Consider the following 26,275-nt stretch of genomic DNA (forward strand, 5'->3'; position numbering starts at 1 on the left):
TGCATTGATTTCAGCTTCATTTAATAAGTAGTTAAACACTGATCATATTCTTTCTGTTTATTAATTATTTAACATTTATTCATTTTTATTATTGTATTTCTTTTAGCTTTTTCCTGGGAAATCACTTGAATTAATATGTCATCATATTAACATCAGTTAAATTTCGTTAATGCCCTCGATTTTTAATCCAAATTTCGATCACTTTCATTTAATTAAAAGTACATTTATTTTTCAATGTTTATCTTGCACATTAAATCTTTTTTTTGCTGTAAGTTGTCAACACCTCTTCCTCATTTTTTCAATGTTGATTTTTCATCACTTTATGCTGATTAAAATCTGTTGTTTGCATTTGCTATTTTCACCCTCATCTTTTGTTGGGATTTTATTTATTTTGTTTTTTTGATTTTTTGTTTGATTTACTGCACTTTTTATGCGGCACTTTGCCAATTTGTTGGCCTTTTGTATGGCCATCAGCTGCGCGTATTGGCGCTTATTGTGCGTTCACACACACAGACACGCGGGACGCACATAATGTGAGGTATAAACCGTTAGAGCTTCGCACGTTAGCTTTCAAATGGCGTCGCTTGTTTACAGTTTTATGTTTGGTGCGCGCGCTCTTCTGCAAGTGCCGCTGCCGACTGACAGGCTTGGAAATGTACGTCTGTGCCACACTGCCACAGTTAGTGGCAAGACCACGCACTTAAAGCCGCGCAACATGCAACCTGTTGATGCAACATTACTCCTTGGGCAACATGTTGCTGTAGGTTTTATGGCAACCTAACAGAACAACTTGTTCGAGGAGCCTACTAAGATGGTTCATTCATGGAGTAACAAATGGAATATCCGAATGCTAGCATTAAATATTTGTAGTATATTACGGGACGCTCTCTCTGTCTCCTACCTGCTGGTACTTAACATTCCTGGCTGCTCCTTCAATTCCAGATCTATGGCTGACTTCTGCTATAAAAGTAAATAAATCATGGAATCCAGCATCTAGGGTTAGCTAGCTCGATTATCCCTTTGCTGTAACTTCTTTTACTTTACTGTTACTTGTTACGCTTACGCCTTTGTCGCTTTTTTGTGGGTTTCCTCCAAATAAATTTGAAGCGCTGTGGTGCTTTGATGAATGACCTGTAAATGAGTGCCAGAGGACACGAGACACACGCGAACAATGGCCACTTCAAGGTCTGAGAACGTGAAGGATTTCAATGATGTATGCTCCATGTGTGTGTCTGTGTGTGGTTATTATACCCTGTGCTAAGTATTAGCTAAGAGAGGGGTATATTGATGTTAGCGACAAGGAAGCTTTAAGGATTGAATAATGAGTCAAGAATTTGATAATGAATATTATATTGATTCATGTGCTTACATCTGCAGCAAGTGCTCTTAATGCTTACCCCACGCATACCCTATTATATTTTCCACCCATTAAATCATTGAGTTTTAATTCTGCACCCCACAATATTCACAAAAATACAGGCTATCCCCTAGAAGCATCCCATCCTTTACTTCCCTCTTAGAATTTTGTTTGTTGTATTTTGTTTGTTTGCTAATGTCTGCATATGTTGTACGTCTGACTCTCTGACATCCCCCCCTCCTCCCCTGTAACCCATACAGCGTAATATTTGCGTGAATTGTGTGATTATGACTGGACATAGGGTGGATGGTTGGTGGGTGTCATTGTAACCTACCCGAAGGGTCTTCACAGAGCGTTAGATACACATGTAACTGGGAGTACCACGTTGATCCAGAACACCCACACACCCACCCACTCGCACGTATTATGTGCATTGCCATGTTTGGGTTTTTTTTACGATTCAGTTTCGTTTAGTTTATGACTCTCTAGCCCCGCCCCCCTTTCAGCGAGCTAGTACTACGCCCATTACGCCCTAAAAATATTTGTGCACATTTGTTGATGTGGTGGGGGTCAGGATGGGGGATTTTCAGTGGTTTTTATACGGCATATTCACGGCGATTTATGCATGTTTATTATGATAAATTTATGCGCATTTGCTGTTGCTTCTGGGTCGGTTTTTATAGAGTGGCAGCAGCGGCACCCCAAATAGAAAGAAGCCCTAAAAATCCAGCGAATTGTGGACAAAAATTGTGTTGGTAAAAGATTTATGCATTAAGCAGACTTTTAGTCAAATTTTATGTCGAGTGGTCGACCTTAAAGAGATGTCTGCTTGGGGGTGTGGGATAAAACTATGAATAAAAAAGAGAGTCCACAGACGGGAAATAGAAAACAGGAGAAAGTGTAGAGCACACCCCCAAGGGCAACATGTGTCAATTATCGCAGCTTGGCTTTGTTTTAACTTTGTTTTGACAGCATGAGAAATGGGGTTTGCCACCGCCAAAGACTGTCCAGAGGGGCGTAAGAGTTGTGTAGCCCAAAAAAACAGAAAATGGGAGGAGTATCAAATGACAGGTGGAATGTGAAAAGAAGCGCGGAAAATCAAATCCTGAGAGGGGTACGTGTATCATATATCAAGAAATATTCGCATTCAAAAAGGGAAACCTTTTTTGCCATGCAATGAAGCGCGTATTTTCTTTGCATTGGGCAAATTAATTGATGACCGCAAAAGAATAATTAACCAGATACACAGAAACACACACATGGAGAGAGTTTGTTTTTCCTTACAGACAGCAGCTAAAATTAATCAAAGCCATTTTCAGTGGCTGTCTGCACGTGATTAAAGTGTAATTAAGTTGAATTAACCGCATGCCAGGATAAACCAGAGACCACAGGCCAGTGACCAGCATCGATAGCGTTGATTAATACACATTTCGCATACCCCCTGCACTGACTCCAACTTTGACCTTTAGTTAAGACAAAGTTAGAGTAAAATTCCTCATTTATTAACAGCAAAACCAGAAGTTTTCTCTGCGTGAGCCTCAGGCCAGCGGTTGCTGCACATCGACCTTCAGAAAGACCGAAAATATAAACGCAACTGTTGAATGTTCAATGGGGAGGATATTAGATCTATAGATGGATTATTAAAGACTAAAACTCACTGCTCATGAGTGCCATCAGCCAGAGGAATGGGGCATGGCAGCTGATTTGCATGAAAACCGGCAACAAGATATTGCCAGCCACCGAACCGAGTCGCCCAAAGGTCATAATCAGCATGAGAACCATTGTTCTGTGGGGTGCAGAAGGGCAAATATAATTTACAGCTAAAACATCGTTATAGAGCTAGATAGATAGAGCTATACACACCTCATTAGTGTGGGAAACATGACCACAGACATGCCAATAATAATTGTTGCACAGACACCCATCATTGTGACATACACCGAGGCAATTATCATTGTGACCAGCGCGGATTTGGCAAAGTATAAGCCACCAGCCAGGAAGACGCACACAAAGAGGAATACTTCTGCCAGCAAAAGGAACTTAGAGAGTGCTCACAGGAAACTTTGTTCATAACTCACTCAATATATGATTGGCCACCAGGGGTATGCGCATCAGCGGAAAAATCATCAGAAATCCAAAAACACCTACGGCTGCCACAATGATGTTATCCTTGTAGATGCCCGGATCCATGTGCTAGTCATGCGGGGGGAAATGAAAGATTTAGATTTAAAGGCCGGGCCGCCTGGATGGCAAAGCGATTCCTACCTACTAGGTCGCACTCCTGCCGCATCGATTCCGAGTCCATGCTGCGCACCTGCGAGTTGTGGTCTAGGACGTTGCACATGCTCGTATCGTTGATGCCCTGCAGCTCGAAAGTGTGCATGGTGGCAAAGATCTGTGGCAGCCACAGCCGCACCGAACTCACGCACATTATTTGGCAAAAGTGCAGGCAGTAGACCTGCAGCGAAATGCACAAATAAGGCTTGGAGAACATCGGTCTGAGTTGTCCCACGCCCTCCAGGAATTTCAGTTTTGCTTGAGTGAAGCGTTGTTGTGGCGGGCGATCCGGGGCATTTGAGCGATCGGGCGTGGCATCGGTGAGATGTTTCACCTGTGGGTACAATGCTTTCAAAGGATTTTCGAAGTCTTAGAGGATACTTACAGAATACGAATCGCGCGTCTTGCGCTTGTTTACGGCGTATATTCGCTGTAGGGATTCCAGTGCCTTGTTGTACTGGCCCTGAGCCATCAGAAACTTGGGACTTTCGGGCAGAAAGATGTGCAGAAAGCCGCTTAATAAAATGGGCAACGCTGTGACCAGCAAGAAAATTTGCCAGGTATGAACTGCCAGAGAAACGAGCGAAGTTAGTGAGAGTTTTAGGCAGACAGCGACTTGTACCCACAATTCATTTTGCCCACGGAGAAAAGTATATGCACGGGCAGCAATAGGTAGGCCAGAATCGGCACACAGGTGGCACCAGCGGAAACGCAGAGACCCACAAATAGCATGACGTAGGGGCGATGCTTTTTGCCATGGAATTCCGCCAAATAGCTGACGACCACCGCAAATGGGCCGCAAATGCTGCAAAAGAGAAAACTCATTAGCGAGGCGAGTCTCAACTGGCAGTCGATTAATGTTTCATGTACATTAGGCCATCCAAAAACTTAAACACCATCAGCTGTGTCGAGTCCTGACAGAGGGCGGCGCATAGCACAAAGATGCCATCGATCCATCCGCCCCAAATGAGCACCGGACGGCGGCCCATGGTGTCGGCTATGAAGCCCCAGGGTATGGCGCCCATGATCATACCGCCATAGGTCACGGCATTGAGCAGACCCTTGTCGAAGGGCGTCAACTGCAGATCGCATTCGGCGGTGGGCATCACATAGGACATGGCCGAGGCAGAGAACACCATGGCCATGAGGCAGGGCGCGGCACAGCACATCATGAGGATATTGAAGAGCCCAAAGCCGCACTCCGCAATGGCCGTCTCAAAGTCAGCTGCTGCCTCCTCAGAGTTCTTTTTGATATCACCCATCAAATATGCAAGAAATATCCAACAAATATTCGATGTATGTAAATGTGAAAGATCTGTGTGTGTAAATTTTGATAACTAATGGAAGGACAGTGTGTGAGAAATCACTCGAGCTCCCATGAAAGTTCAACAGCTTCTAGACGACTCAATGGAGCATGCAATCCAATAAATCGCTGCCACTTAGGGAGCACCAGAGTCGGATTAGACAATTCAGGCATCACTAATTTCCTTTCCACTTGATGTTTATCCAGTGATAGAGCTCCGGAACTTCTGAGACACACACGCACCTGACTGGCACTCCACACCATGCCTCTCTGCCCACACTGCTGCCACTTAATTGGTGTTAATGAGATTTGCATGTCGAAGGAAGTCGTAAGTAAACCTTTGTCCTTGCTCAACCAGCGGCATAACCTTTAGCCAAACATTTCACTGAGTGCTGTGCTTGTAGCAGGAGGGATTGCGCGGCCATCAGACTGCATAGATAAGCAACAGGAAAATAGAAGTACTAATACGTAGACGGTGCGGTTTATACAGTTTGGTTTATAGCTTTAAGTGCATAGTATCGCTGCCGTGCTTTGAAGCTTTTCAGCTATGTCTCTCTCATTCTGCCCCCAGTCCGATCGAAGCTGTAGCCCACAGACATGAAAGCTCTTGTCCGCATAGCTCTTCTCTTCTCTTTTCTTCGCTCTTCTCGCTAACAGCGCTAACCGAGCTGCAGTTGGCTGAGCTACAGTCTGTTAATGGATAACGCTCTGTTACACTTGACTCTGTTACGATGCGCTTTGTTACTATTGTCCCTGTTACTTTGCGCTGTTAAGAGCGCTGTAGCCCCATTAGCGGTTGCAGCTCCGAACATTTAACGCTGCATTTTTTAAATAATAACGATTGATACGAATAATACGAACGATTACATATATTTAAATGGATTTTCCTAATCTAAATATAAATAGTTATAAACAATTATCTTTAGCCCCCAATAAGTGCTAGTTCGTACAACTAAATGTTCCTAAGCTTTTACATAATCTAATACTACAGTTCAGTGGAAGTTGCTCCATTTTATGGGTGAGAAATTTCAAGCGAAGTGTCTTAAGAAAAGGTTGCCTTTGCTGGGTTGGGTACAAATATAGAGAGTGTGGCAGCCACTAAAAGAATAAAAGATAATAAAAACATTAAATAAAAGAACTCTAATAAGAAATGCAGAATTGTTATACTTACACAGAAGCACGGATGATACCATTATGAATGGAGGCAAACAACCGATCTGAACGAAGACAGGAAAGAGTAGATTACCCGACAAGGCGCCAAAGCGTCCACACATCATGGAAATGGCAACGACGACAGTTCTGAAAGGCAAAAAGATGTAAATAGGAGATAATAGAGAGAAGGAAAGGGAGAGGGAGAGCTATCACTCACCTTAGTTGTGTGGGGAACAGAGCCACGACAGCACCCAAAAGAGAGGAGACTGCAATGCCCGTGATGGTCAGAAATAAGGCAGAGACTGTGAGAGTCATCAAACTGCTGACGGAGAAGTAAAGCAACAGGCCAAAGGTGCCCGAAATATACAAACCATAGGCTGTGGAAAGTAAATCATGGAAATTAATATAAAGATTAATGGGTGGAAATGCGAGAGGCTACTTACTCATCAAACGCTTGGGTCCCAATGCCTTCACAATGCCACCCGCAAAGAAGTAGCCCAAAAAGCCACAGGCCGAGACGATGATGTTGTTTGTGTACATATCCATGGAAATCTCCTTGGGCTGCGAGGCAGATCAGAAAACAGAGTTAAGAGGAGAGTGGGATAAAGAAAGGTAGGTTTACGTCACTCTCAGCATGATTAGACGGAAAGTTAACTGACAGATAAGACTTATCTGACTTATCTAGTTAGAAGATATAATAAATGGAAAGATAGTTCTTACCTCGGAACACGCATTGGCATAATCTAAGGCAGTCTCAGCTGTTTTATTGACGCTAAATTCGAGCACGGTGCACAGGCTGGCGGTGGCGCCATCAAACTCTGCCTCGTACTGCGCCATGGAGGCAAACAGCTGTGGCAGCCACAAACGGATTGTGTTCATGCCCAAGAAGATGCCAAATTGCATGATGTACAGCAGGAGGGAGAGGCGCAGCAAGGGCTTGTGTGCCAGTGGCTTCATCTGAGCCAAACCCGAGCGCAGGCTCTCCATCAGCGTGCGCGACTGCGTCTTCTGCGGCACTTTTTCGCCCGTTTTCTCCTCAATGGTGTAGATGACCTCGTCCCGGTTGGCCTTGCGATTGGGCACCTCCTGCACGAGCAGCTTGATCTGGGAAAAGCAGTTAGAATTTGTCTTTCTCTGGTGGTTCGAAGCTACTCACTGGATAGGTATCCTTGGGTTTGCGGGTATTCACATGGTAGATGTGCTGGAAGGCCTGCAGAGCCTCCTCCGTGCGGCCCTGGGCCATAAGAAAACGTGGACTCTCGGGCATGGCGCAGAAAATCAAACCGCTCACCAGACTGGGGATACCCAAGACAAACAAATAGATTTGCCAGCTGTGAACTGTAAAACAAAATAAAGTAAGTACTAAGTACTAAGGCTACACCCTCCGACGCTGAAACTCACTCGTTAGACCCACAACTTCAAAGTCCCAATCCCTGGGAAAGATGCCCCAGGCCAGGAGAGGCAGCGAAATTGTGGCCGTAGATGTCACCATGCCCACAATCAAGAGCACCGAGGATCTGTGCTTCGGTCCATGCATCTCCGTCAGGTAGGTAAACAGCACAGCTGCAGGACCATTAACACTACAACAAGACAAAGATAGAAGCCATAAAGAAGACCCTTAGGGTATCGTAAAACTTACACCAATCCACCGAGAAACTTGAACACGACCAGCATCATAAAGTTTTGACTGAGGGCGCTGCCAAAGACACAAACGGCATCGATCAGGTAGCCCCAGTAGAGGATCTTTTTGCGTCCCTTGGTGTCGGCCAGATAGCCCCAGGCAATGGCCGATATGGTCATGCCCGCATAGGCCACCGCGTTCAGGACACCCTTGTCCTCGAGCGTCAAACGCAGATCGCACTCGGCCACCGGCAGGATAAATGACATGGAACTCGACTCAAAAATGGCAGCACTCTGCGCGGGTATCGAAACGAAGAGTAGGATCAGATTGAAGATGCCAAAGCCAGCCGCGTCGATGGCCTTGTCAAAGTCCGCAGGTGCATCCTCTTTGGGTGCCCCCGCATCCGCCTCCGCCTCCGCCGTACTGTTTGAATTAGCATCCAAATCGTTGTCATCTTCGGGTTCTGTAGGGTAAACCAAAAGATTTAGGTAGGGTTTTCTATATAGTTGCACTTGTGTCACTCGTTTTATGGTTCAAGGAACTGCTATGTCTAATCTCTACATTATTTTAGATAAAACAAGGTCTTTGATAAGAGAAGACCGGACAGAGAGCTAGGCGCAGAATAAAGTTCGTAGTTCTGACCAATTTTAGAGGAATTAAAGTTGTAAGAGTGTTGTAATCCTTTTCTAGCATTTTGCACACACTTGCGAAATTCTCTTAAGATTTCATTTGTTCTTCTTCACAAATTTTGTATTTTTAAGCACTTAAGTTCTTTGATCCTTGATGAATCTTGAATATGTATATTCAAGGATTTATTGTCACTATTTCTCAATGTATCCTTTTGAATTTCCTGCACGTTACCTTTACTGTTAGCTGGATCCACACTTTCTATATTCTTCTCCGACATCTTCAACGTGTATATGTATCCTTATTTATTACTCTTATTAACTTGCACTTGAATGTTCTCAATTGTTCAATTAATTCGATGTTGGTTTTAATTGAAAAGCACTATCACAAATAACTTAAAGATCCACAGTTCACGGCTCCGACAATTGTTGCTTCCACTTGCAATGCTGCACGCTAAATGATCTGCCTGAGTGAAGGTAGCTGCTTTTATCGGGATTGGTCTCAATAAAAACCTCAAGATTCATCCATCCACACACTGCTTATCGCACGGGCATTACTACGGGCTAAGGAAGGTAATAAACATATAAGACGTTCTCCATACATCATCTTTAGACGGAATGAACGAGCGAACACGTTGTCATAGAGGGGAGACACAAGTACAGTGCGTTTTGAAAACTGTAGGCACAGTAGCAAACCACACATTCATCATGAAGATGCACTAAAGCTGCAGTTTTACTGATCTGTGAACATGTTCGTATGACAATGAAACGCGCTGTACTGTTGATACGCATATTTACTGTGAGGTAGAGGCGGTTGAGGTTTCCCTGCCAAATAATGTTCACTTCGCTTGGCATTAACCAGATCCATGATTATCCCTTGCCAAAAACCATATTACGTTTCATTAGCTACGTCATTTTGGTGGTGAAATCTGCCCGAAAATCTCTTATCGCCAGATATACGTCGCCACACGACAGAGCAGTGATATTGTCTCCCATAAAACGTATCACTTGAATGACTAAACATGTTTAAATCGATGTGAATGAATGAAACTGCTGAGAATAACTCACATAACATAAAGGATTCGCTTCACAAAAAAAAAACTAGTTTATTCTTAGAGTGCTATTTGGGGGGCTATAAATATAATAGATGTCATTCACTATGACCAGTCTGCTGCACTCTCATTCGATGCCATCTACCAGCTTGCACATCATGCGATCGTGCTGATAGCTTGGATCATTCTTGGCTGCCGCATTCGATTCCAGGGGATCCACTTCCGTCTTGACTTTGGCATTGTCCTTATCATCGTCGTCGCATAGGACGGGCAGGGCAGAGAACGCGCTGTTTACAATTTCACGCACACGCTCGAGGTGCTTCTGGAAACGAGTGGCGGTCTCCACACGCTGCCGCTTCTGCATTTCCATCATTACGCGCAGCGTTTCACGGGCTTGATGCGGCCGAAACTCGTTCAGCAGATGATGCATATTGACAAACAGCAGGCTGAGATCATCTATCTGCCAGGCATTCAGCATGATTAGTCCATGGATTAGTCCAAATGCATCCAACTCACCTTCTCTGTTCGCCGCGGACTGTCCGGATTGAGGATGAGGAAGTCTATAAGGTCCAGAAAATTGACCAGCAGCGAGTGGTTTAACTTCTTCAGCTCCTTGCGACGGTCAAAGTGTATGGGGATGAGGCGCTTGATATTCTGCGACTCCAGGGAGCGTATCATTTCGTCATTGTTGTATTGGATGCCAAACATGCTGTAAACTTCGTGCTGCGACGGCGGCGGCGGTGGCCGTGGAGCGCGATTTCGTCGTATATTCTCCTCCGTGTAGTTGCTGATGTACCGCTCAGGCGGCATCGGCAGGCTGGATACTTGGGTCTCTTGTGTCGACATTCTGCAATTCTGGATATCTTATTTAAAAAAAAAAAATTCGATTTTCTCTGTTTTGATGTTGCGTTTGTAGTGTGGCCGTTTTGTGCAACCACATAAATCCTTGTTACTTGCGGGTGTGTACACACTGAAAGTGCGTCTTAAAAATACTGGAAAATACTAAACAAAAATGCAACCCTTCACTCACCACCAATTCCTCTCTCTGTCAGCTTCTTCTCTCATTCGTCGTACCGTACTCTTTGGAGCAAAACAAAATAGCAAATTAGATACATATATCTAAATATTGAATTCGCGCCAATTCGGGAAATAAGAAACAGAACCACCATTCGAACAGCATGGAAATATTAATAAATAATCATTTGGAATTATCTTACAATAAGTGATTCGTGTAATGTTTTTGGTTTTCGCATTACGCCCATGCAAAGCGATGCGTGCTTCCACCATTTTGTAAGCTGCCTCCTCGTGTCTCAGTGTTCGTATGTGTCAGTGCGTTTATGTGTATAATCATAGCAACGGAACCTGTCGCAGAATGGGCGCACAGAGCGAAAATCGCTTAAAAGACAAACTACTAGGCAGTTTTGTGGCATAAGCAATGGACGGGAACCCGCCCGAGGAGTCCGGTAAGTTTCACGCTCAATCCCGTGGATCTGACGCCACTTTCTGCGCAGCCGGCCTGTTGCGGTCGTTTCCAAAGACGAACCAAACGATCGGCACCGATTAAGTCAGCGCTATTTCCATACATGCCCATCTGAATGGCTGAATTCTGAATGAAATTTTGGTTGTATGCATAGATCCCGCTTCCACCGCACGGCAGAGGGAGCAGGTCTTGATGGTGGCTGAGCAACGACCTGCAACCAATGTCGCCAAATGCATCGTTGCGTATGAGGAGCAGCCAGAGCTCTCCCGACTGGTGACGCTCCTGGAGGAGGTCAGTAAGAACTCGGACTACTCCACGGACCTCCGTCTATCCACGGACTATGTAAGCATAAACAAACTCTAAGAGATTATTTGTATATAGCATTCCATTCTCTGTGCACCAGTACGGCAATCACCTGCTGCGGCATTGCCTGAGGGACAAGGATGTGCCGCGACGTGTGGCCCTCGGATCTGGCGGCAGTGCCATCCAGTCGTTCGGCAAGATCTACGCTGATCGCGTGGAGTACATCAGCCAGACCACGGACAACATAAACGAGTCTATGTCATCGGCGCAGCGTGAAACCAGTGAGCAGACGACCAGTGGGTGAGTAACGCTTGGAAGAGAGAAGTGTATGGAGTGTAGGGAGTCGGTGCCATGTGCTCAGCGAACGTCTCGAAAGGCGTTTTTTCGTTATCGTACCTCTTATCGGCGTTTCTTTTGTGCCCCTTTCTTTCGATTTGTTTACTTGATCAGCGAGCCGGTTCGGGTTCGAGTTGCTCGCATTGAAAGTCAACAAATATTAAACTGCTTAGTATACGGAAACATGAAGACGGTGCGACGCCTCAAATATCATGATACCTTCTTTCTACTTCTCCCAATTATCCAATCCTCAATGGTGTGCTAATCATCTAAATTTTCCTTCCCTTTCAACAGCCAGGAGAGTACCGCACCCAAGCCGGAAGAACCGCAAAAGCGTCGAGTTAAAAAACTAACGCAGAAGACAGTAGATCCGTTTATGGTGAATCTGGAGCCGCGTGCGTTCAAAAAAATGTCGGAAGAAAAACGTTTTAGTACGACGGGCATGGCAAAGTGCAACAGAAATAGAACAATCGAGTACCTGTACCAAGACCACACGCCGCCGAATCTGTGGAGAAACGCGCCGATCGTGGATCCCCACCTGACTTCTGAGCTCGACGAAAAGAAACAATACAAACTGTTTACGTACCACGTTGAGCACAGATACAACACGCTCCTGCCAGATATCCCCTTCGAAAGGCTTAATCTGATTAAGGAGTACGTTACTTCGAACAATGTCAGTCAGGAAATACTCAACGATCACATGAGCACGGCCGAGTTCCTCACTGAGTACATTGCCCTGGAAAACAAAATGCTGGCCTCGCGCTATGGTGCCACAGTGAGGAAGAGAAGAGAGGATACTGCTTTAGAGACTACAATAAATAGGAAGGTCGATGCGGAGGAGAAAGATGGCAGTTCCCCAAAAATCGCGAGAATAGAAGATGAAGCAATGGAAGTAGATGATTCGGCAGACAACGCGACGACAGAAGAGTCAGCAATCGAAGCTTCAGAACCTATGGAAGTGAATCAATCGCTGAACCCGCGGGAAAAGCTGCAAACGATAAACTCAGTGGACTCGGGTCTTGGAATGACTCAGGAAATGCCCACACTGGACAGCAGTCAACTTGAGGATGCCACTCTTAATGCCAGCCGAGTGGAAGGACCTGCTTTATGCAGCACCCTCCTCCTGCCAGAAAGGCTAATGAACGACTCCAGCGTCCTGGACACTCCGGACGCTGAAATAAACGCTCTGCATATCACTGCCGACAAGACAAGAGGTAAACTAATGGCCAACCCAATAGTTTAAGCGTACTACGGATAAGTTTTTTTGAACCCACTTTTTTTTTGTAGAAGTTGATTTTACTCACATTATTGTTTCCGTTTCTGTATCGTTGTTGTGGACATTGTCCGCGAATTTGCATAATTGGTTTGCAAATTGTTTTGGCAGGGCTGTCATCTGACGACGAAGGTGTTGTACTTTCAGATAGCGAAGAGCGGCGCATGCAGTCGCTGTCGCCCAAGGTAAGGGTCAGGGATATTCTACCAGGTGTGCCCAACAAAGACACAGTCACTGTGCTCGTTGATGAAGAGATGCGTGCTCTGGGTGGCATTAAAGAAGAAGAACCAGAGGAACACCAGCCCGATTTCGAAGAAGTTGTAAAAGTTCCCATTGAAGTCTGTCATCCGCTTGAGTTAAACATTTTTGGGCTTTCCGAAGCACGCTTAAGGCGCAGAATCATATTCAAGCTACCAGTTGAGTTCGATAATTTCAAGAAATCTGTAAGTAGTACAAATCCCCTCATCCATTTCAATGTTTATAACTAATGTTTTTTTTTTGTTTTAGCGTGTTCCCCCCAAGAGAGACGCAAAACCAAATCCTCCAAGAGCTCCTCGCAAAGTGATAGATGAAGAAACGGCAGTCCCGGAAAATATCCGAGAACCTGTCCTAGACAGAGAAGCGAGGCTAAGCTTGGAGTTTGACTTGGATAACAGTATGTGCCTTACCCCCATAATTGTTTTCCTAACAAAATCATAAAACCCATTTCCGAATAGATTTCCTTGGCTTTCGGCGACCCACCCATGACTCTGGCGTTGACGACATCAGATTACTCGATTCGCGACCATCATCGGCCATTATCGAGCCGAAAACCGAAATTCCTGCAGATGCCACACAACCTGACATAGCAGCGCAGGATAATTGTGATAGCGATTTAGAAGCTCCACAACTTGACACAGAAGCAGCAAATGAATCAACCACCGAGAATGACAGTGGTTTAGAGGCTACAACAGCAGCATCTTTACATGCTAAGAATCAAACCAATACAGACGACAGTGGCTTAGATGCCATACAACTTGACGCAGCGGCATTGTTGCCGCCCGCAAATGATCAAACCAATACGGACGACAGTGGCTTTGATCCCACACAACTTGACTCAATTTTAGACAATTTAACAATAAGCGAATCATCATCCCCAGCGCACACCCTGGAGGACTGGATGGAAAATACGAATAGTACTCAAGAGGGTAGTGACCTGGGTGTTGAAAATCCGTTCCAAATTGACAAAGGAGGTTACTCAGACTCCAGCGAACTGGTAGGAGCCCCTTAAGATTACACTTTCAAAACCATCAAACTAATCAATTGAATTGCAGGTCAGGGATTGGCACATACGAATAGCGCCCATGTTGGAAGTGGCTCACGAGAGGCAGAATTTCAAATTTGCAGATTTGGGCACTGAAATAATTGAAGCGTGTCAGCAGGGCAATGGCAGTGCTACATTGGCCGATGTGATGCAGGGCAAAGATGAAACCACCATGGGTCGGCACTTTTTTGCATCATTGAAATTGGTAATTAGTTGAAGATTAAAGATTATTCTGCAAACGATTCACTTTCACAATTCTTTTGCAGTTGAATGATGGCAATATCGTGCTGAAAGATAAAGATCGTGATAAAAGCAAGCCATTGGATATTTCCCAGTACAAAATGGAACTTAAGAGTACGGAGCGAAAGCAAGTGCATCCAGAGGATGACATAGGTAGCAGGAATGTGGGGAAGCCAAAGCCTGTGGCTGCAGATAAGAAACGACAAAAAAGAAGATCCACGGATTGTCCAGAGGCAGCCGAAATGCATGTAAAAATGGTGCGGTTAATTAAGGCCATACCCAAAATATCGCAGTCGCCAGACGATGGCGACTCCGGCATATCATCACTGGCTTCCTCCGTGACGATGTCGCTGGAGAAGAATTAGTAGAAATTTGATCAGTCGTAAATATTTTAATGTCTATTATCCTTTTATTAAGTAGACTGTCCGTCTCCCTATGTGTAGGTGTGTGTAGAGTTTGTACAGTTCTGTTTGTTTTATTGTGTTCATATCGAATTTTCTAACACATTATATTGTGTCTCCGCAGGGTCTGCAAATGCTGCACTTTTCCCAGCTGTACTCCAAAATTAAGAGGCTCCGCAATAGCCATACATTATTTTAGTTTCTTTTTTTTTTTTGAGCACGTGAAAATATTTTATATTTTAAGTTCTAATTTTATAAGAACTTCAGCCTCTGTCGACTATAGCGGCTGTACAGGCCATATGTGTCGACAGTTTTTGGAACAGTATTATTTAAGCTCGATTTCCTTAAGCATTGAACAAGTTCAGATCGCCGCGAAAGTGTTTTTCGAATAATTCTTGCCTCTTTTCGGTTGCTTTTTTTATTTTAAGTTTTTTTTGCGTTAATTACTCTGAATTTTTTGTTACGTTTTCTTTGCTTTATTGATTTGATTTCTTTCATTTGTTATTATTTAAATTGCATCCATTTTTTATTATTTCCTTAATTAGTAAACCCTGCTAAGGCTTTAATCCTTGATTAGGATGAAAAGCCGAGTCGGGCTATGCATTATTATTCATTTCATATTCTACACTATCCTTTACCTGCCTTATTTCATTTGAATTATCATTCATCACTGCACGTTTAAAGCATTTCAGAGATGATTTATTTTATGGCTTGATCGCTGTTTTTTGGGAATTCGTGAGCTGATAGTACTAGCATCAAGTACCTGATCTCGTAGTGTACAAATGTATCAAAAAAATATAAACTTTCTTCTGAAATTTTAATTGTAAATAAGCTAAGCCTGGCACAAGCCATGTACATATTACCCAACAATGCATGATATATATGGGATATTTTACCTGACGTAAGGTCCGAACATCTTATTACAATGTACAAAATAACAACAAAAAAAAATGAAATTTTTTTTAGTCTTAAGCACATATTTAGTTTTAACGAAATTAAAAGAAAAAGATGCAATACAATATTAATATTTGTTTTTTTAATGAAATTGTTGGATATGTACTAAAAGATCACCCCCCGACGGTGCACAAACAACCAAAGAATAAATGGCATTCGATTCGAGTGTGAAATGGAATGAAATTTTATTCCGAATCGCTGCTGCCCGACTTATGCTCCTCGTCCTTTTTCTCCTCAGTCTTGTAGTGGCGATACTCCTTTTTGAGCTCCCACATGTTTTTGTGCGGATTTTTCATGTTGTAGTCGCAGACATCCTTGAGAATCTCCTTCAGATAACTGATGGGTTGATTGGTGATCTTGACCAGATCCTTAATGTTGTAGTACTGATGCTTCTCGAAGGCATGAAAGAGCATGTCCATCACGGAATTCTTGTCGTCACGAGCCTTCTTGCCCTCCGCCTTCTTACGCTCCCGGTACTCGATCTGCAAATACCCAAAATTTAATTTTTCACATATAAAAACACCAGTATGTTGCACGAATTTACATTATGAGCATGATCCTTGACCGGTTTGAAGTTCTGCACAATCTTATCGATGGGCTGCACCCTGCGCTGGGGCTCCGACGCCTTGCGAATGGAGTCCAGCTTCAGCTTCATATAACATGTGTCTGCTATGGGGCGGCACTCCAGCTTCTGGACTATGCGGCCCTCCATATACAGTTTCTCGTTGTCCGGCGTGGCCCCGGGCGCTGTGGAGTTCTCCTTGCCAATGTTGGCAGCCGCCTCTGGAGCCATGTGCGAGAATACCCCTAACGTTTGCTTCGTCACCTGCGACACGTCCAGAACATGCTCAGTGGGAATCTTCTCATCCGGATCGAGGGCCAGCACGGCTGGTGTGAGTGAGAGTGACACCTGGGCCTTTTGTCCCGGCGTCTTGCTGATCCGCAGCTTGCCCACGTCCATATTCGAGGGAGCCTTCTCCCATTTCTGTGCAATGTATTTGGGCACTTTTACCAGCCACACGCCTCGTCCAGCATTGGAAAGATCCAAGTCTTTGTCAATAATTTGTACTTTATCTTTATCGTCTTTCGACATTATTTTATGTTCTAAGTATGTTTTCAAAATATCGATATTTTTTAAAAATAAAAATATATTTGTATCGTGATTTTTGTTTCCCAAAATATCAATATATTGATGTTTTTGCGATAGTTTTGATATTTGATAAGTTCGGTAACTAACCACAGGATCATATATAGGGTATATTGTGTTTGTGCACAAAAGTGGATGTATGTAAGGCACAGAAGGAAATGTTTACGACGCCATAAAGAATATATAATCTTGATCAGCATCAATTGCCGATCATTTGTATACCCTATTTCCATTGATTAATATTAACATGTATAAATGTACCTTTTCTATGTACATATTTATGTATATATCGATCTAGATTCTAGATACATTCTCGATATCCATAATCTGCCAAATTTCGTTGAGATAGATCTCAAGCTCATACCTTTTCATATTCATCACCTATGTGTTACTCGTGCGTGACTATACACACATCAAGGTTTGTCCATCTCTAAGAGTGATAAAAGCTGAATGAACTGTTACCCAGCACTTACGTCAAGCCGGTTCTACGTTATCCATCACTAATCAGCTGTTTGATATCCAATTGGAACTCCTGATTAGATTTTTCACTCTGGGCTTTTCCCAATTAAGCTGAAAGATAATGGCACCACCCTCGGCAAGGGCTCGATACATTGCCAACAAGGCAGACAACCAGATTCTGTCCAAGAAGCCACCCAAACGGCTGGGTCTCAACGGTAATGACAAGGACGCCGCCCCGGCCGGCAGCAAAAAGGAAAAAGAGTCAAAAAAGCGGTAAGTACGGAAATAAAACAAATACAATTTCCATTAAATTAAGATGTTTTTTTGCAGAAAGCAAACAACGGGCAGTGCGCCGGAGGCAACCAATGCAAGTAACATAACGCCTAGTGTCGGACTGGACACGGCATTCAAGACATTCGTGAGTGCGCGTCTGTGCAGCGCCATTTGGGCGTACATTGCCGACTGCGACGAGACGTTCAACTACTGGGAGCCGCTGCACTACATCATCAATGGCCATGGCCTGCAGACGTGGGAGTACAGTCCGGAGTTCGGTCTGCGCTCATACACTTATCTGCTGCTGCAGGGCGTGCCCGGCTACTTTTACCAGAAGATTTTCAATCCCAGTCCCATACTCATCTTTTACATGGTGCGCTGCATGCTGGGCTTTGGCTGTGCGGTCATGGAGCGGTTTATGTACAAGTACGTAGGCCGTCGCATTTCTCGAGGATGTCTCTAATGCTTTTCGAACTTCTTGCAGATCCATTTGTCAGGAGTTTGGCATACACATTGGACGCCTTTGGTTGATTTTCCAACTGTTCAGTGTGGGCATGTTCGTTTCCAGCACGGCGCTGCTGCCCTCCTCGTTCTCCATGTACTTTGGCTGCTCCGCCTTGGCCGCTTGGTGGCAGCAACACTACAGCCTAGCCATTTTCTTCACGGCCATCTCGGCGCTGCTCGGTTGGCCGTTTGCCGCGCTGATTGGCGTGCCGCTGGTGCTGGAACTGCTGCTGCGCCAGCGCGACTGGAAGACCTTTGTGCAGTGGTCCCTGATCTCGGGTGCGACGGTTGCCATACCTATGATTGCCATCGATACGAGCTACTTTGGCAAGCTGACCTTTGCGCCGCTGAACATCGTCTGGTACAACGTCTTCACCAGCCATGGGCCGAACATTTTCGGCACTGAACCCATCAGCTATTACATTGTCAACGGTTTCCTCAACTTTAACATCATTTGGGTGAGTCTGACAAGCCAGAGTATGTCCATCTGCAGACCACTTCATGGCGTGTCCTTTTAGCTGCTGGCTCTGCAACTGCCCATTATGCTCTTCTTGGACTATCTGGTTGTGCCCGCCAAGTCGAAGTCAACGCTGAACTTCCCCCACTACATCTCGCTGGCGCCACTGTACCTGTGGCTCATCGTGTTCTTCGCCCAGCCGCACAAGGAGGAACGTTTCCTGTTCCCCGTGTATCCGCTGATCTCGCTGTGCGGCGCCATCACCGTGGACGTGTACCAGCGCATCTTCTTCCGTATCAAGATGCTGATATTTAAGATCAAGACGAACGTACACTACCTCGACCACACCATGTTCATTGCCATCATTGTGATGGTGGCCAGCACACTGTTGGGGCTGTCGCGCGTGTTCTCGCTGTATCGGAACTACCATGCACCCATGGACCTGATGCTGGAGCTCAATCAGTTCAAGGCGACGCCGCAGTACAATCCGAACCAGATCTACAATGTGTGCATCGGCAAGGACTGGCATCGCTACCCTGGCAGCTTCTTCTTCCCGGCCCGCAACTTCCGATTGCGTTTCCTCAAGTCCGAGTTCCGCGGCATGCTGCCGGCCTACTACACGGACGGACCAAACGCCACACAAGTGGTGCATCCCTACTTTAATGATCTCAACCAGGAGAACGAGCACATGTACTTTGACTACGATCGCTGCGACTTCCTTGTGGACTTCGATGAGGGCAAGTACACGGCCCTGGAGCCCAGCTACTCGAAGCGCACCAAGGACTGGTCCATCATGAAAAGTCTGCCTTTCCTCATACCCGAGAAGTCGCACAAGCTGCTGCGTGCCTTCTACGTGCCATTCCTCACGGACAATCACATCCAATACGGCGACTTTAATCTGCTCAAGCGCAAAACCAAACGCAATGGCAGGTAGGAAACAGATTCGATCGCATTCAAGGAGTACAAACGACAGCATTTTCCTATCTAACAATTGTAATTTCCCCTATCCCCACTACGTGTATAATTTTCAGTGATTTTGTGTCCACCGATTTGATTCCTGCGCGTCTTTTATGTTCGTCCTCGTCCCATGCCAAAGTTGTAAAGATCGTTCCGCATCGAAAGTAGAATTTAAGCCTCCGAATTATAGACATCGAGATTACTTAAACGTATTTTATGTATGGATCTCTCTCGCGGCACTCTCTCTTTACTGGGAAGCAACAACTTTACATTGGAAATCGCTTGGACTTAGCCTAAGTACATGTGTGTGTGTGTGTGTGCAGGGGCAGGGACGGGAGGTTCTCTTTACAACTCTATATTTGGTCTACTCAATGTACATAAACAGTGCTGGGGGGATGGATGGGGGGATGTGCCCTAATCCTAAACCTAAACTGACTTAGCAGCAATATTTACAAACTCCTCCTTCAGCTTCTAGAAGTAGACCGTCAGATTGTTCTCAGAGGAGCCCATGGCATCGGTGGCAGACAGCAGATTCGATTGGCCACCCGCATTCGCAGAGCTGCTGGTGGTAATGGTCGTCACACCTCCTACACCTACAGCTGGAGCTCCTGGGGCTGCCACTTTTCGATTGTTGTTTTCCGGCGTCGTCGTTGACGTCTGCAGCGAGTCGTGCTCGATCTCATCCTCCTCGTACAGCTGGCCATTGGCCGAGGCGCGCGACACGATGCCTGGCAAGAAGACTATTAACAGTCAATGTTCGGGATGAGTGTTGGGAGGGAGGGGAAGGGCGGATGCGGCTCCAACTTACTGCGAACTGTGGCTGCATAGCTCTCCCGCTGGCGTTCCCTTTCGCGCTCCCGTTCCCGCTCCAGGAGTGCGGCAGAGCTGCCCAGAGCCATGCTGCTGCTGGCGCCACTGGCCACATGGTGCAGACCGTTGTTCATGGGATTGGCCATGGTGATGTTGCCGCCGTGCTTCATGTGCAGCACCGAGACACCGCCGCTGGTCACGCTGGCCCCGTTGCCATTACCCGCCAGCTTCTCGTGCGTCACCAGATTGGCGGACGAGACGCTGCTGTGCGCCTGGCTGTGGACTCTGTTCCGACCGATGCCCAGGGCGCTGGCGCTGCTCTTGCCCTGCTTCTTGGAGCGCACAATGTAGCAGCTGAGGGCCATGATGATCATCAGGAAGAGGCCCACGATCATGGCGAACATGCCCAGCATATTGCTGTTCCAGCCGGACTGCGCGAGCGTCAGGCCCTCCATGGTGACGCTCACCGGCACGGAGGTGCTCCTGGGCGGCACACCCGTGTCCGTGGCAATGGCTATCAGATGCACCGTCGACTCGTTCAGGCCCTGAAGCTGCTCCGGCCGCATGTAGATGTTGCCCGTGGCATCGATCTCGAAGAGCCCCGCATGCTGCCCGCGCAGCGACAGCTCCAGCTTGTCATTGCGATCCCCATCAGCCGCCTCCACCTTGCCAATGAGCACACCCTCAAAGGTGTCCGTTCGCGACTGCAGCGACTGCTGAAAGATAATTTCTGGTTGATCAATCCATTACCCAAGGGATTTCCACTAGTATACTCACGCTTTTGGGCACCATGAACTCGTAATGGGTCTCCCGGAAACGCGGCTCCCAATCGTTGACATCGATCACCTCGAGGGTCAGCTCCGCTGTGCTGTTGGTCATGCCGTCGGTGGCCTGCACCTGGAACTCGTGCTTCGTCATCTTCTCGTAGTCCAGCGGCTTGGCCAGCACCAGCTCCCCCAGCGAGCCCACGCTGAAGAACTGCGAGTTGACGGGATCCGCAATGGTGTACTTCAGGTGTTTGCCCGGCTTATTGGTGGGCAGCGCCAGGATGCGATTGCCCACCGCCGTGTCCTCGCGTATGCGCATCACGAAACGCTTCTGGACAAAGGAGAGTGTGCTGAGATCGCTGTGGCTGCCGGGACGCGTCAGCTGGACGGTGGTCAGTGCATAGCGATCGGGATTGTCTATCTGCGTGGCCTTCACCACCAGCGTGGCTCCGTGTGCAATCTCCCCATAGCCAATGGGCGTCAGCAGGGTGATCTGTCCGTTGTGCGGATGAATGCGGAAGTACTTGGCATCCTGCGACTGGACAATGGTGTACTGGATCGGCGCACAGATTCCCTCGTCCTGATCCACTGCCTTCAGAGGCTCGGGGCGCATGCGCAGCTCCCCCGGACGACCGTCATTGGGCAGCTCGGCGCTGTACGATTCCCGCTGGAACTTGGGATTCTGATCATCCGCATCGGTGATCACCACGCGCAGCAGCGTGTCCGAGTGGCGCGCGGGCGTACCCTGATCCTGGGCGCGCAGCTTCACCGTGAAATTCTGCAGCTGCTCGTAGTCCAGCGCCTTCTTCAGCACCAGTGTGCCCTCGAGGGGATTGAGGAACTGCACAAACTCCGCATAGGGTCCGGGCAGCACCTGATACTCCACCGTGGAGAAGGGACCCGGCTGATCGGCATCCTCCGCACGGGCGCCCTGCAGTATCCTCGTTCCAGGGACCGTCACCTCCGACAGGGTCAGCGTGTAGGGTGTGCCAATCCACTGGGGAGCATTATCATTGACGTCCGTCACGCGCACATTGACGGGAATGACGAAGCTCTGTGTGGGGGGGAAGGGAAAGACGGACTTTGGATTGAGGAAAAGCAAACACTGGACTAGGTCTAAGAGCGCCTGACTGCTGGTCACTGACCTCCACGAGAGTTCAAAGCCCAAGCGTCCTGCCTGCCTGCCTGCCTGCCAGCCTGCATATATTTGCATGTTTAGCTCGGCGATACACACACGCCTCGTCCCTAGTTCTTGCCCCCACCACGGAGGAGCGGAAGCTCTAATGGCTAATTTATGGCCACCAACCTGGGGCTAACCACAGGCCCGGCCCCTACACACAAACGTGGCGGTGGCTCCTGCTCCTGTAGCTGCTCCTTGGCTTGCAAGTTGGAGCCAAACATTGTGTTGTTGATTCTAAAATTGAAATGGGCGTCTGGTCTAGGCCTAAAACTTTTCAATTGTTTATAGAGTTCCAGCGAATAGCTGCAACTCCAACATGTTTTCCCGAATTTAACAAGAGCCAAGCCACAGGAGAGCCACTCCCCACGGAAAGGAGGAACACGCACTAGCAGGAGGAATGGGGTAACTCCTAAGGATATAGGTTAATTGTTTGCCCCATTACGAGCATCGCACGTAAGGATTTAAGGGTGGCGCCCCTTAACCCACCTTTGCAGGTGTGGAATGCGGCTTCACACAAATGGAAAAACTTCAGGAAAATTGCGGCCACTGACCAGGGAAGAGGGGCTGGCAAAGTGGGGGCGAAGTGGGGAAGTGGGAATGCCTGAGCGCTAGATTAATTGCCACGTTAAGCGGATCGTCAAGTGCTTGGGTGCCATTATTCTAGATTAAACTTCCTCTGGCTGTAAGGACCTTTTCCCCTACTCTAATTGCAGCGCTTTCACTTACCGGATCCGTTGAGTGTCGCCTTATGCATATAACATTCACATAAATCGAAGAGGGTCCTCGCACACCCTCCTTGTCCAGCTCCACAGACAGAGCCAGATCCTTGCTGCCTGCCAGAATCTCCACCGGCGCAACCTTCTCCCTTAGCGACAGACTGATGTCGCCTGTCTCCGCATTGGGATCGCCATTGATGCGCAGCTTGCCAATGATGGAGCCCACCGCCAGATCTTCGGTGGCCAGGAAGCTCTCCGCCGAACCGCCGCCCTCCAGGTAGCAGCGCGAGTCGAGTATCGCTCCAATGGTGGCTGAAATGAGGTAAAGAAGAAGTGAAATGAGTGGGGACACTCTCTCCCTTTCAGGTTTACTTTCGGCTGGGGTTTCTCGTCGTGTAAAAGCAAATTACAGAGAACCAGCGAAGGAAGCCACCACAGAGAGTGATCCAAGTCCGAGTTGGACAGCCTCAGACATGTGTTTGCTCTCTGTCTTTGGACACGCTCTACTAAGCTTCCGTTTTAATTTTCTTTTCTTTTCGTTTAATTTCGCTTCATTGTTGCAATTTTAGGCAGCGTCCAGAGAGCTTTGAAGACCAACCACCGAGCGAGCCACCAACATTGGGGTCCAGTCTGCAGTCTAGAGTCTCCTCCTTCCACCTGCCTCACATGTGGCTAAACTTGGCCATCGCCTGGCAGTTGGCCAAATGGAACACATGCCGCTGATGCACCGTTTCCGGACAAGCTCTAATATCTAATTGTGTTATGGGTGCAATGGGTAAGACCTCAACTCTGAATAGACATGCAAATTTGTAAGCTGCAAACACTTTGCCTTTCCCCCAGACTACAACAAAGTGGTGCCCATAAAATGGCTAACATAATTTTAGATAATTGCTTAACAATTATTCAAAGACTGTGCCTCAAGCTGTTTAGGAGATGGTAATTCAAGAGCAGAGCTAGGAGTACTTAATGTATTTATGTACTTACAATTTCTCCTACTTTTCCTACATTCAAGGAAACTCAAATGTTTAAAGATCTTCAAATATGCCCCCAAGTATGTGTATTCTCTGGAGAAGGTCTCCATTACCCAACACCTCTTGGGAGCATGACATAACAGCTTCTTATGTGCTTAATGCAATGGCAAACTTTTTCAAGTATTTCTCATAATTACATCCAGTATTTAGCTTACCCCCTTGGCCAACAGAACCCGTTTAGTCTGTTCTACAAATGTGCTAAGAGTTTAATTTCTGTGTGTTGTTGTTTCTGTTGTTGGTTCCTGTTCGTTCTGGTAAACGGTTTCGGTTGCAAACTGTTTGCAATGACCCTGACTGACGGTCACATATACTCGTACTCGTACTCGCACTCGTACTCGTACTTGTCTGTCTTTCTGTTCTGTTGTATGGATCTCGGGCCGGAAATTTCTCTTTATGCCAGATGCAGATGAGTGAAATCTTCTGCTCTAACCATTCTCAAGATCTTTGCTGTTGGGTTAATTGTCGGTTGTGACATTGGGCAATGCAAGCACTCCACACTCGACACTCGTATGCCAGATGCCAGCAGATGTCAGACTTTCTTTGGCTGATGAAAACGTTACTGAAATGAGTCTAATTGCTGGAGAGGGGGAAGTGGATGTTTATGTGGATGTGGATGTGGATGGAGCTAAATTACCAAATCTTAAAATCTGGATTTTTTCAAAGATGTGTGCTGATAGCTCACGTACGGGTCGCACTCAAACTGGCAAGAGGATGAAATACTTTCGGAAGAAAATGGAAAGTTTTTTGGGTAGAGTAGAGAACTTGGCAGGCTAAGTTTTGATTTGGTAACTCTACTTGTGCCGCTAATTAGTGGCGGTTGCATTTGTGTAATCCCCTTTTTTATGTAAAAGACCCAAAAACTAATTAGAGCCATCGACTAACAGAGCGGGTTCCAAAAACGCAAAAACGCAAAAACACAAAAACCCATCCATAAAGTGCAAACATCTCAAGCGGAAATCCGTGAAGCTCTGCACAAATAAACTGGAGATTAAAGACAAAGCTCCAACTCCAGCCGCAGATTGCATAAGTTCTGTTTAGTTTTCGCAAAAACTTTGGATGGGGAGTGGGTGTAGGGAGGTAGGACGGGCGTGGGTTGTGTGTTGAACAAATGAAAGTGAGTTTGCAGCTGTACAAATTTATTTATCCAGAGTAGGTGAATATGAATATGAATAAAAGACAGAGACACAACACCGCAACACAAAAGTTTTAGGCAAAGTTAAAAAAAAAAACAAATTTTCATTCGGTTTGTTTTGGTTTTCCAAAAAAAAAAAGAAAAAGAAAGATAAAAGAAAAACCGTTCAGCTTGGTGATTTCCATGAACGAAACGAAACGTCAAACTCCTCGGTCTGGGCCACTGACTTTTGGGGGGATGGATACACATATGTACTGTAGATATATTTTGAGAGGGGGAACACGTACATACACATATGTGGCAGCTGCGAGTGAGTTCTGTCTGGTTAAACATCATAAGCATCGGCATATGGGTAAGGCTAAGCATTTCGCAATCAATCTTTTTGTGGCACAGGTCAAGCAGTAAGACAGGCAGAACCGTTAAGGCAGAACCTGAACTGTGACAACCCCACAACCCCAATTTCCCCATTAAAAGCAGAGCACTCGGAATGCGCAAAGAATCTCTCTCTCCGGGGAAGCAATCGCTGATGTATGACAATGTAATGAACCGAAATTAATGCACTAAATGGAACTTCAAACTGGATCAACTACCTCGGGGGCATTACTTGAAACTATCTTAGCTGCCCCAGCAGGGTCTTTCCACTTGCGATACAAGTAAGTCACGTAAAAACTTTTATTCGTCATAAATCGTTGGACCAGAACGTCGCTTGACGTCTAAGTTTTGCCGAGCCTGACTTTTCTTTTTGCGTTTAATTTATTGAGAGTCTCTCGCGATAGGAATTTCACTATTTTTCAGCGTTCGGTTTTTACTTTCGAGTGTTCCATGCGGTTAATTACTTTGTTTGTTTTCGATTAACAAAGACGACACAACGCAATCGTCAGAGACTGTTACTCAACCGACATTCCAAGGGGAAAGGTATGCCAAGACCCCCAACCAATTCCATTCCCACTCTAGTAAGAAGAAAGATGAATTAAGGCATAATGTAATCAATCCCAAACACTTACCCTTATCAAGCCAGCAGAAGACGCCAATCAGGTAGCATATCCAATGTTCTTTTATCCACATTTTGTTCCGCAATTTCAATTGTATTCCAATTAAAGCATTAACCAAGTCTTTAGCTGCACATAAAACACATACAGTTTTCACTTTTTGTTTCCCTATCGA

General features: G+C 46.2%; 7 protein-coding genes across 12 annotated transcripts; 2 read left to right on the forward strand and 5 right to left on the reverse strand.

The window, feature by feature from the left end:
* Positions 1-882: 882 nt before the first annotated feature.
* On the reverse strand, positions 883-26,259 carry LOC117586672 (protocadherin Fat 1). Of its 3 annotated transcripts, none has more exons than XR_004574006.1 (7): positions 26,116-26,259; positions 22,959-23,260; positions 21,063-22,106; positions 20,284-20,998; positions 19,727-20,203; positions 8,895-8,900; positions 883-894 (listed from the first exon to the last, which is right to left on the reverse strand). XR_004574006.1 is itself a non-coding variant. In XM_034276922.1 (5 exons), the coding sequence occupies exons 1-5, from the start codon at positions 26,174-26,176 to the stop codon at positions 19,947-19,949; spliced, it is 2,382 nt and encodes a 793-aa protein (XP_034132813.1). In that variant the 5' UTR covers positions 26,177-26,259; the 3' UTR covers positions 19,709-19,946. The 3 variants fall into 3 exon arrangements, 1 of the variants encoding a protein (XP_034132813.1); XR_004574005.1 differs by having other exon boundaries at positions 20,284-21,001; XM_034276922.1 differs by lacking the exons at positions 883-894; positions 8,895-8,900 and having other exon boundaries at positions 19,709-20,203; positions 20,284-21,001.
* LOC117586676 (organic cation/carnitine transporter 7) lies at positions 2,838-4,940 on the reverse strand. 2 transcript variants are annotated; one of them, XM_034276926.1, is made up of 8 exons: positions 4,505-4,896; positions 4,261-4,439; positions 4,020-4,201; positions 3,627-3,968; positions 3,436-3,550; positions 3,221-3,380; positions 3,016-3,143; positions 2,838-2,951 (listed from the first exon to the last, which is right to left on the reverse strand). In XM_034276926.1, the coding sequence occupies exons 1-8, from the start codon at positions 4,894-4,896 to the stop codon at positions 2,896-2,898; spliced, it is 1,554 nt and encodes a 517-aa protein (XP_034132817.1). In that variant the 3' UTR covers positions 2,838-2,895. The 2 variants fall into 2 exon arrangements, 1 of the variants encoding a protein (XP_034132817.1); XR_004574007.1 differs by lacking the exons at positions 2,838-2,951; positions 3,016-3,143 and having other exon boundaries at positions 3,248-3,380; positions 3,623-3,968; positions 4,505-4,940.
* LOC117586675 (synaptic vesicle glycoprotein 2C) lies at positions 5,789-8,799 on the reverse strand. The gene is made up of 9 exons (XM_034276924.1): positions 8,572-8,799; positions 7,729-8,173; positions 7,491-7,669; positions 7,246-7,427; positions 6,810-7,193; positions 6,533-6,650; positions 6,307-6,466; positions 6,109-6,236; positions 5,789-6,035 (listed from the first exon to the last, which is right to left on the reverse strand). The coding sequence occupies exons 1-9, from the start codon at positions 8,615-8,617 to the stop codon at positions 5,980-5,982; spliced, it is 1,698 nt and encodes a 565-aa protein (XP_034132815.1). The 5' UTR covers positions 8,618-8,799; the 3' UTR covers positions 5,789-5,979.
* LOC117586679 (mediator of RNA polymerase II transcription subunit 7) lies at positions 9,418-10,305 on the reverse strand. Its single transcript, XM_034276931.1, has 2 exons — positions 9,905-10,305; positions 9,418-9,848 (listed from the first exon to the last, which is right to left on the reverse strand). The coding sequence occupies exons 1-2, from the start codon at positions 10,232-10,234 to the stop codon at positions 9,516-9,518; spliced, it is 663 nt and encodes a 220-aa protein (XP_034132822.1). The 5' UTR covers positions 10,235-10,305; the 3' UTR covers positions 9,418-9,515.
* Positions 10,469-15,740, forward strand: LOC117586671. Of its 3 annotated transcripts, XM_034276920.1 has the most exons (10): positions 10,469-10,851; positions 11,023-11,210; positions 11,272-11,471; positions 11,802-12,721; positions 12,892-13,223; positions 13,288-13,435; positions 13,497-14,035; positions 14,094-14,288; positions 14,350-14,580; positions 14,849-15,740. In XM_034276920.1, the coding sequence occupies exons 1-10, from the start codon at positions 10,824-10,826 to the stop codon at positions 14,921-14,923; spliced, it is 2,856 nt and encodes a 951-aa protein (XP_034132811.1). In that variant the 5' UTR covers positions 10,469-10,823; the 3' UTR covers positions 14,924-15,740. The 3 variants fall into 3 exon arrangements, with proteins under 3 accessions (XP_034132811.1, XP_034132810.1, XP_034132812.1); XM_034276919.1 differs by having other exon boundaries at positions 14,350-15,740; XM_034276921.1 differs by having other exon boundaries at positions 12,928-13,223; positions 14,350-15,740.
* LOC117586678 (general transcription factor IIF subunit 2) lies at positions 15,746-16,794 on the reverse strand. Its single transcript, XM_034276930.1, has 2 exons — positions 16,223-16,794; positions 15,746-16,160 (listed from the first exon to the last, which is right to left on the reverse strand). The coding sequence occupies exons 1-2, from the start codon at positions 16,769-16,771 to the stop codon at positions 15,864-15,866; spliced, it is 846 nt and encodes a 281-aa protein (XP_034132821.1). The 5' UTR covers positions 16,772-16,794; the 3' UTR covers positions 15,746-15,863.
* Positions 17,308-19,687, forward strand: LOC117586674 (alpha-1,2-mannosyltransferase ALG9). The gene is made up of 4 exons (XM_034276923.1): positions 17,308-17,557; positions 17,615-17,983; positions 18,042-18,519; positions 18,580-19,687. Exons 1-4 carry the CDS (start codon positions 17,406-17,408, stop codon positions 19,450-19,452), a joined length of 1,872 nt encoding a protein of 623 aa, XP_034132814.1. The 5' UTR covers positions 17,308-17,405; the 3' UTR covers positions 19,453-19,687.
* Positions 26,260-26,275: the final 16 nt, after the last annotated feature.

This window comes from Drosophila guanche, unplaced genomic scaffold (genome assembly GCF_900245975.1).
Source record: "Drosophila guanche unplaced genomic scaffold, DGUA_6, whole genome shotgun sequence".
NCBI lineage: Eukaryota > Metazoa > Arthropoda > Insecta > Diptera > Drosophilidae > Drosophila > Drosophila guanche.

What these genes read in the sequence shown, in the direction of transcription:
- LOC117586678 (XM_034276930.1), bottom strand. Translation starts at nt 16,771, where the DNA reads ATGTCGAAAGACGATAAAGATAAAGTACAAATTATTGACAAAGACTTG. An exon ending in TCAAGGATCATGCTCATAAT is followed by an intron (nt 16,161 to 16,222) that starts GTAAATTCGTGC and finishes GGGTATTTGCAG; the next exon opens with ATCGAGTACCGGGAGCGTAA.
- LOC117586676 (XM_034276926.1), bottom strand. Translation starts at nt 4,896, where the DNA reads ATGGGTGATATCAAAAAGAACTCTGAGGAGGCAGCAGCTGACTTTGAG. An exon ending in CTCCGTGGGCAAAATGAATT is followed by an intron (nt 4,202 to 4,260) that starts GTGGGTACAAGT and finishes TTTCTCTGGCAG; the next exon opens with TTCATACCTGGCAAATTTTC. An exon ending in AGACGCGCGATTCGTATTCT is followed by an intron (nt 3,969 to 4,019) that starts GTAAGTATCCTC and finishes TTGTACCCACAG; the next exon opens with GTGAAACATCTCACCGATGC.
- LOC117586672 (XM_034276922.1), bottom strand. Translation starts at nt 26,176, where the DNA reads ATGTGGATAAAAGAACATTGGATATGCTACCTGATTGGCGTCTTCTGC. An exon ending in GGCGACACTCAACGGATCCG is followed by an intron (nt 22,107 to 22,958) that starts GTAAGTGAAAGC and finishes CCCCCCACACAG; the next exon opens with AGCTTCGTCATTCCCGTCAA. An exon ending in AGTTCATGGTGCCCAAAAGC is followed by an intron (nt 21,002 to 21,062) that starts GTGAGTATACTA and finishes ATTATCTTTCAG; the next exon opens with CAGTCGCTGCAGTCGCGAAC.
- LOC117586674 (XM_034276923.1), top strand. Translation starts at nt 17,406, where the DNA reads ATGGCACCACCCTCGGCAAGGGCTCGATACATTGCCAACAAGGCAGAC. An exon ending in ATGGAGCGGTTTATGTACAA is followed by an intron (nt 17,984 to 18,041) that starts GTACGTAGGCCG and finishes AACTTCTTGCAG; the next exon opens with ATCCATTTGTCAGGAGTTTG. An exon ending in TCAACTTTAACATCATTTGG is followed by an intron (nt 18,520 to 18,579) that starts GTGAGTCTGACA and finishes GTGTCCTTTTAG; the next exon opens with CTGCTGGCTCTGCAACTGCC.
- LOC117586671 (XM_034276919.1), top strand. Translation starts at nt 10,824, where the DNA reads ATGGACGGGAACCCGCCCGAGGAGTCCG. An exon ending in GAACCCGCCCGAGGAGTCCG is followed by an intron (nt 10,852 to 11,022) that starts GTAAGTTTCACG and finishes TTGTATGCATAG; the next exon opens with ATCCCGCTTCCACCGCACGG. An exon ending in CACTGCCGACAAGACAAGAG is followed by an intron (nt 12,722 to 12,891) that starts GTAAACTAATGG and finishes TTGTTTTGGCAG; the next exon opens with GGCTGTCATCTGACGACGAA.
- LOC117586675 (XM_034276924.1), bottom strand. Translation starts at nt 8,617, where the DNA reads ATGTCGGAGAAGAATATAGAAAGTGTGGATCCAGCTAACAGTAAAG. An exon ending in TGAAGTTGTGGGTCTAACGA is followed by an intron (nt 7,428 to 7,490) that starts GTGAGTTTCAGC and finishes TTTGTTTTACAG; the next exon opens with TTCACAGCTGGCAAATCTAT. An exon ending in AACCCAAGGATACCTATCCA is followed by an intron (nt 7,194 to 7,245) that starts GTGAGTAGCTTC and finishes TGCTTTTCCCAG; the next exon opens with ATCAAGCTGCTCGTGCAGGA.
- LOC117586679 (XM_034276931.1), bottom strand. Translation starts at nt 10,234, where the DNA reads ATGTCGACACAAGAGACCCAAGTATCCAGCCTGCCGATGCCGCCTGAG. An exon ending in GTCCGCGGCGAACAGAGAAG is followed by an intron (nt 9,849 to 9,904) that starts GTGAGTTGGATG and finishes AATGCCTGGCAG; the next exon opens with ATAGATGATCTCAGCCTGCT.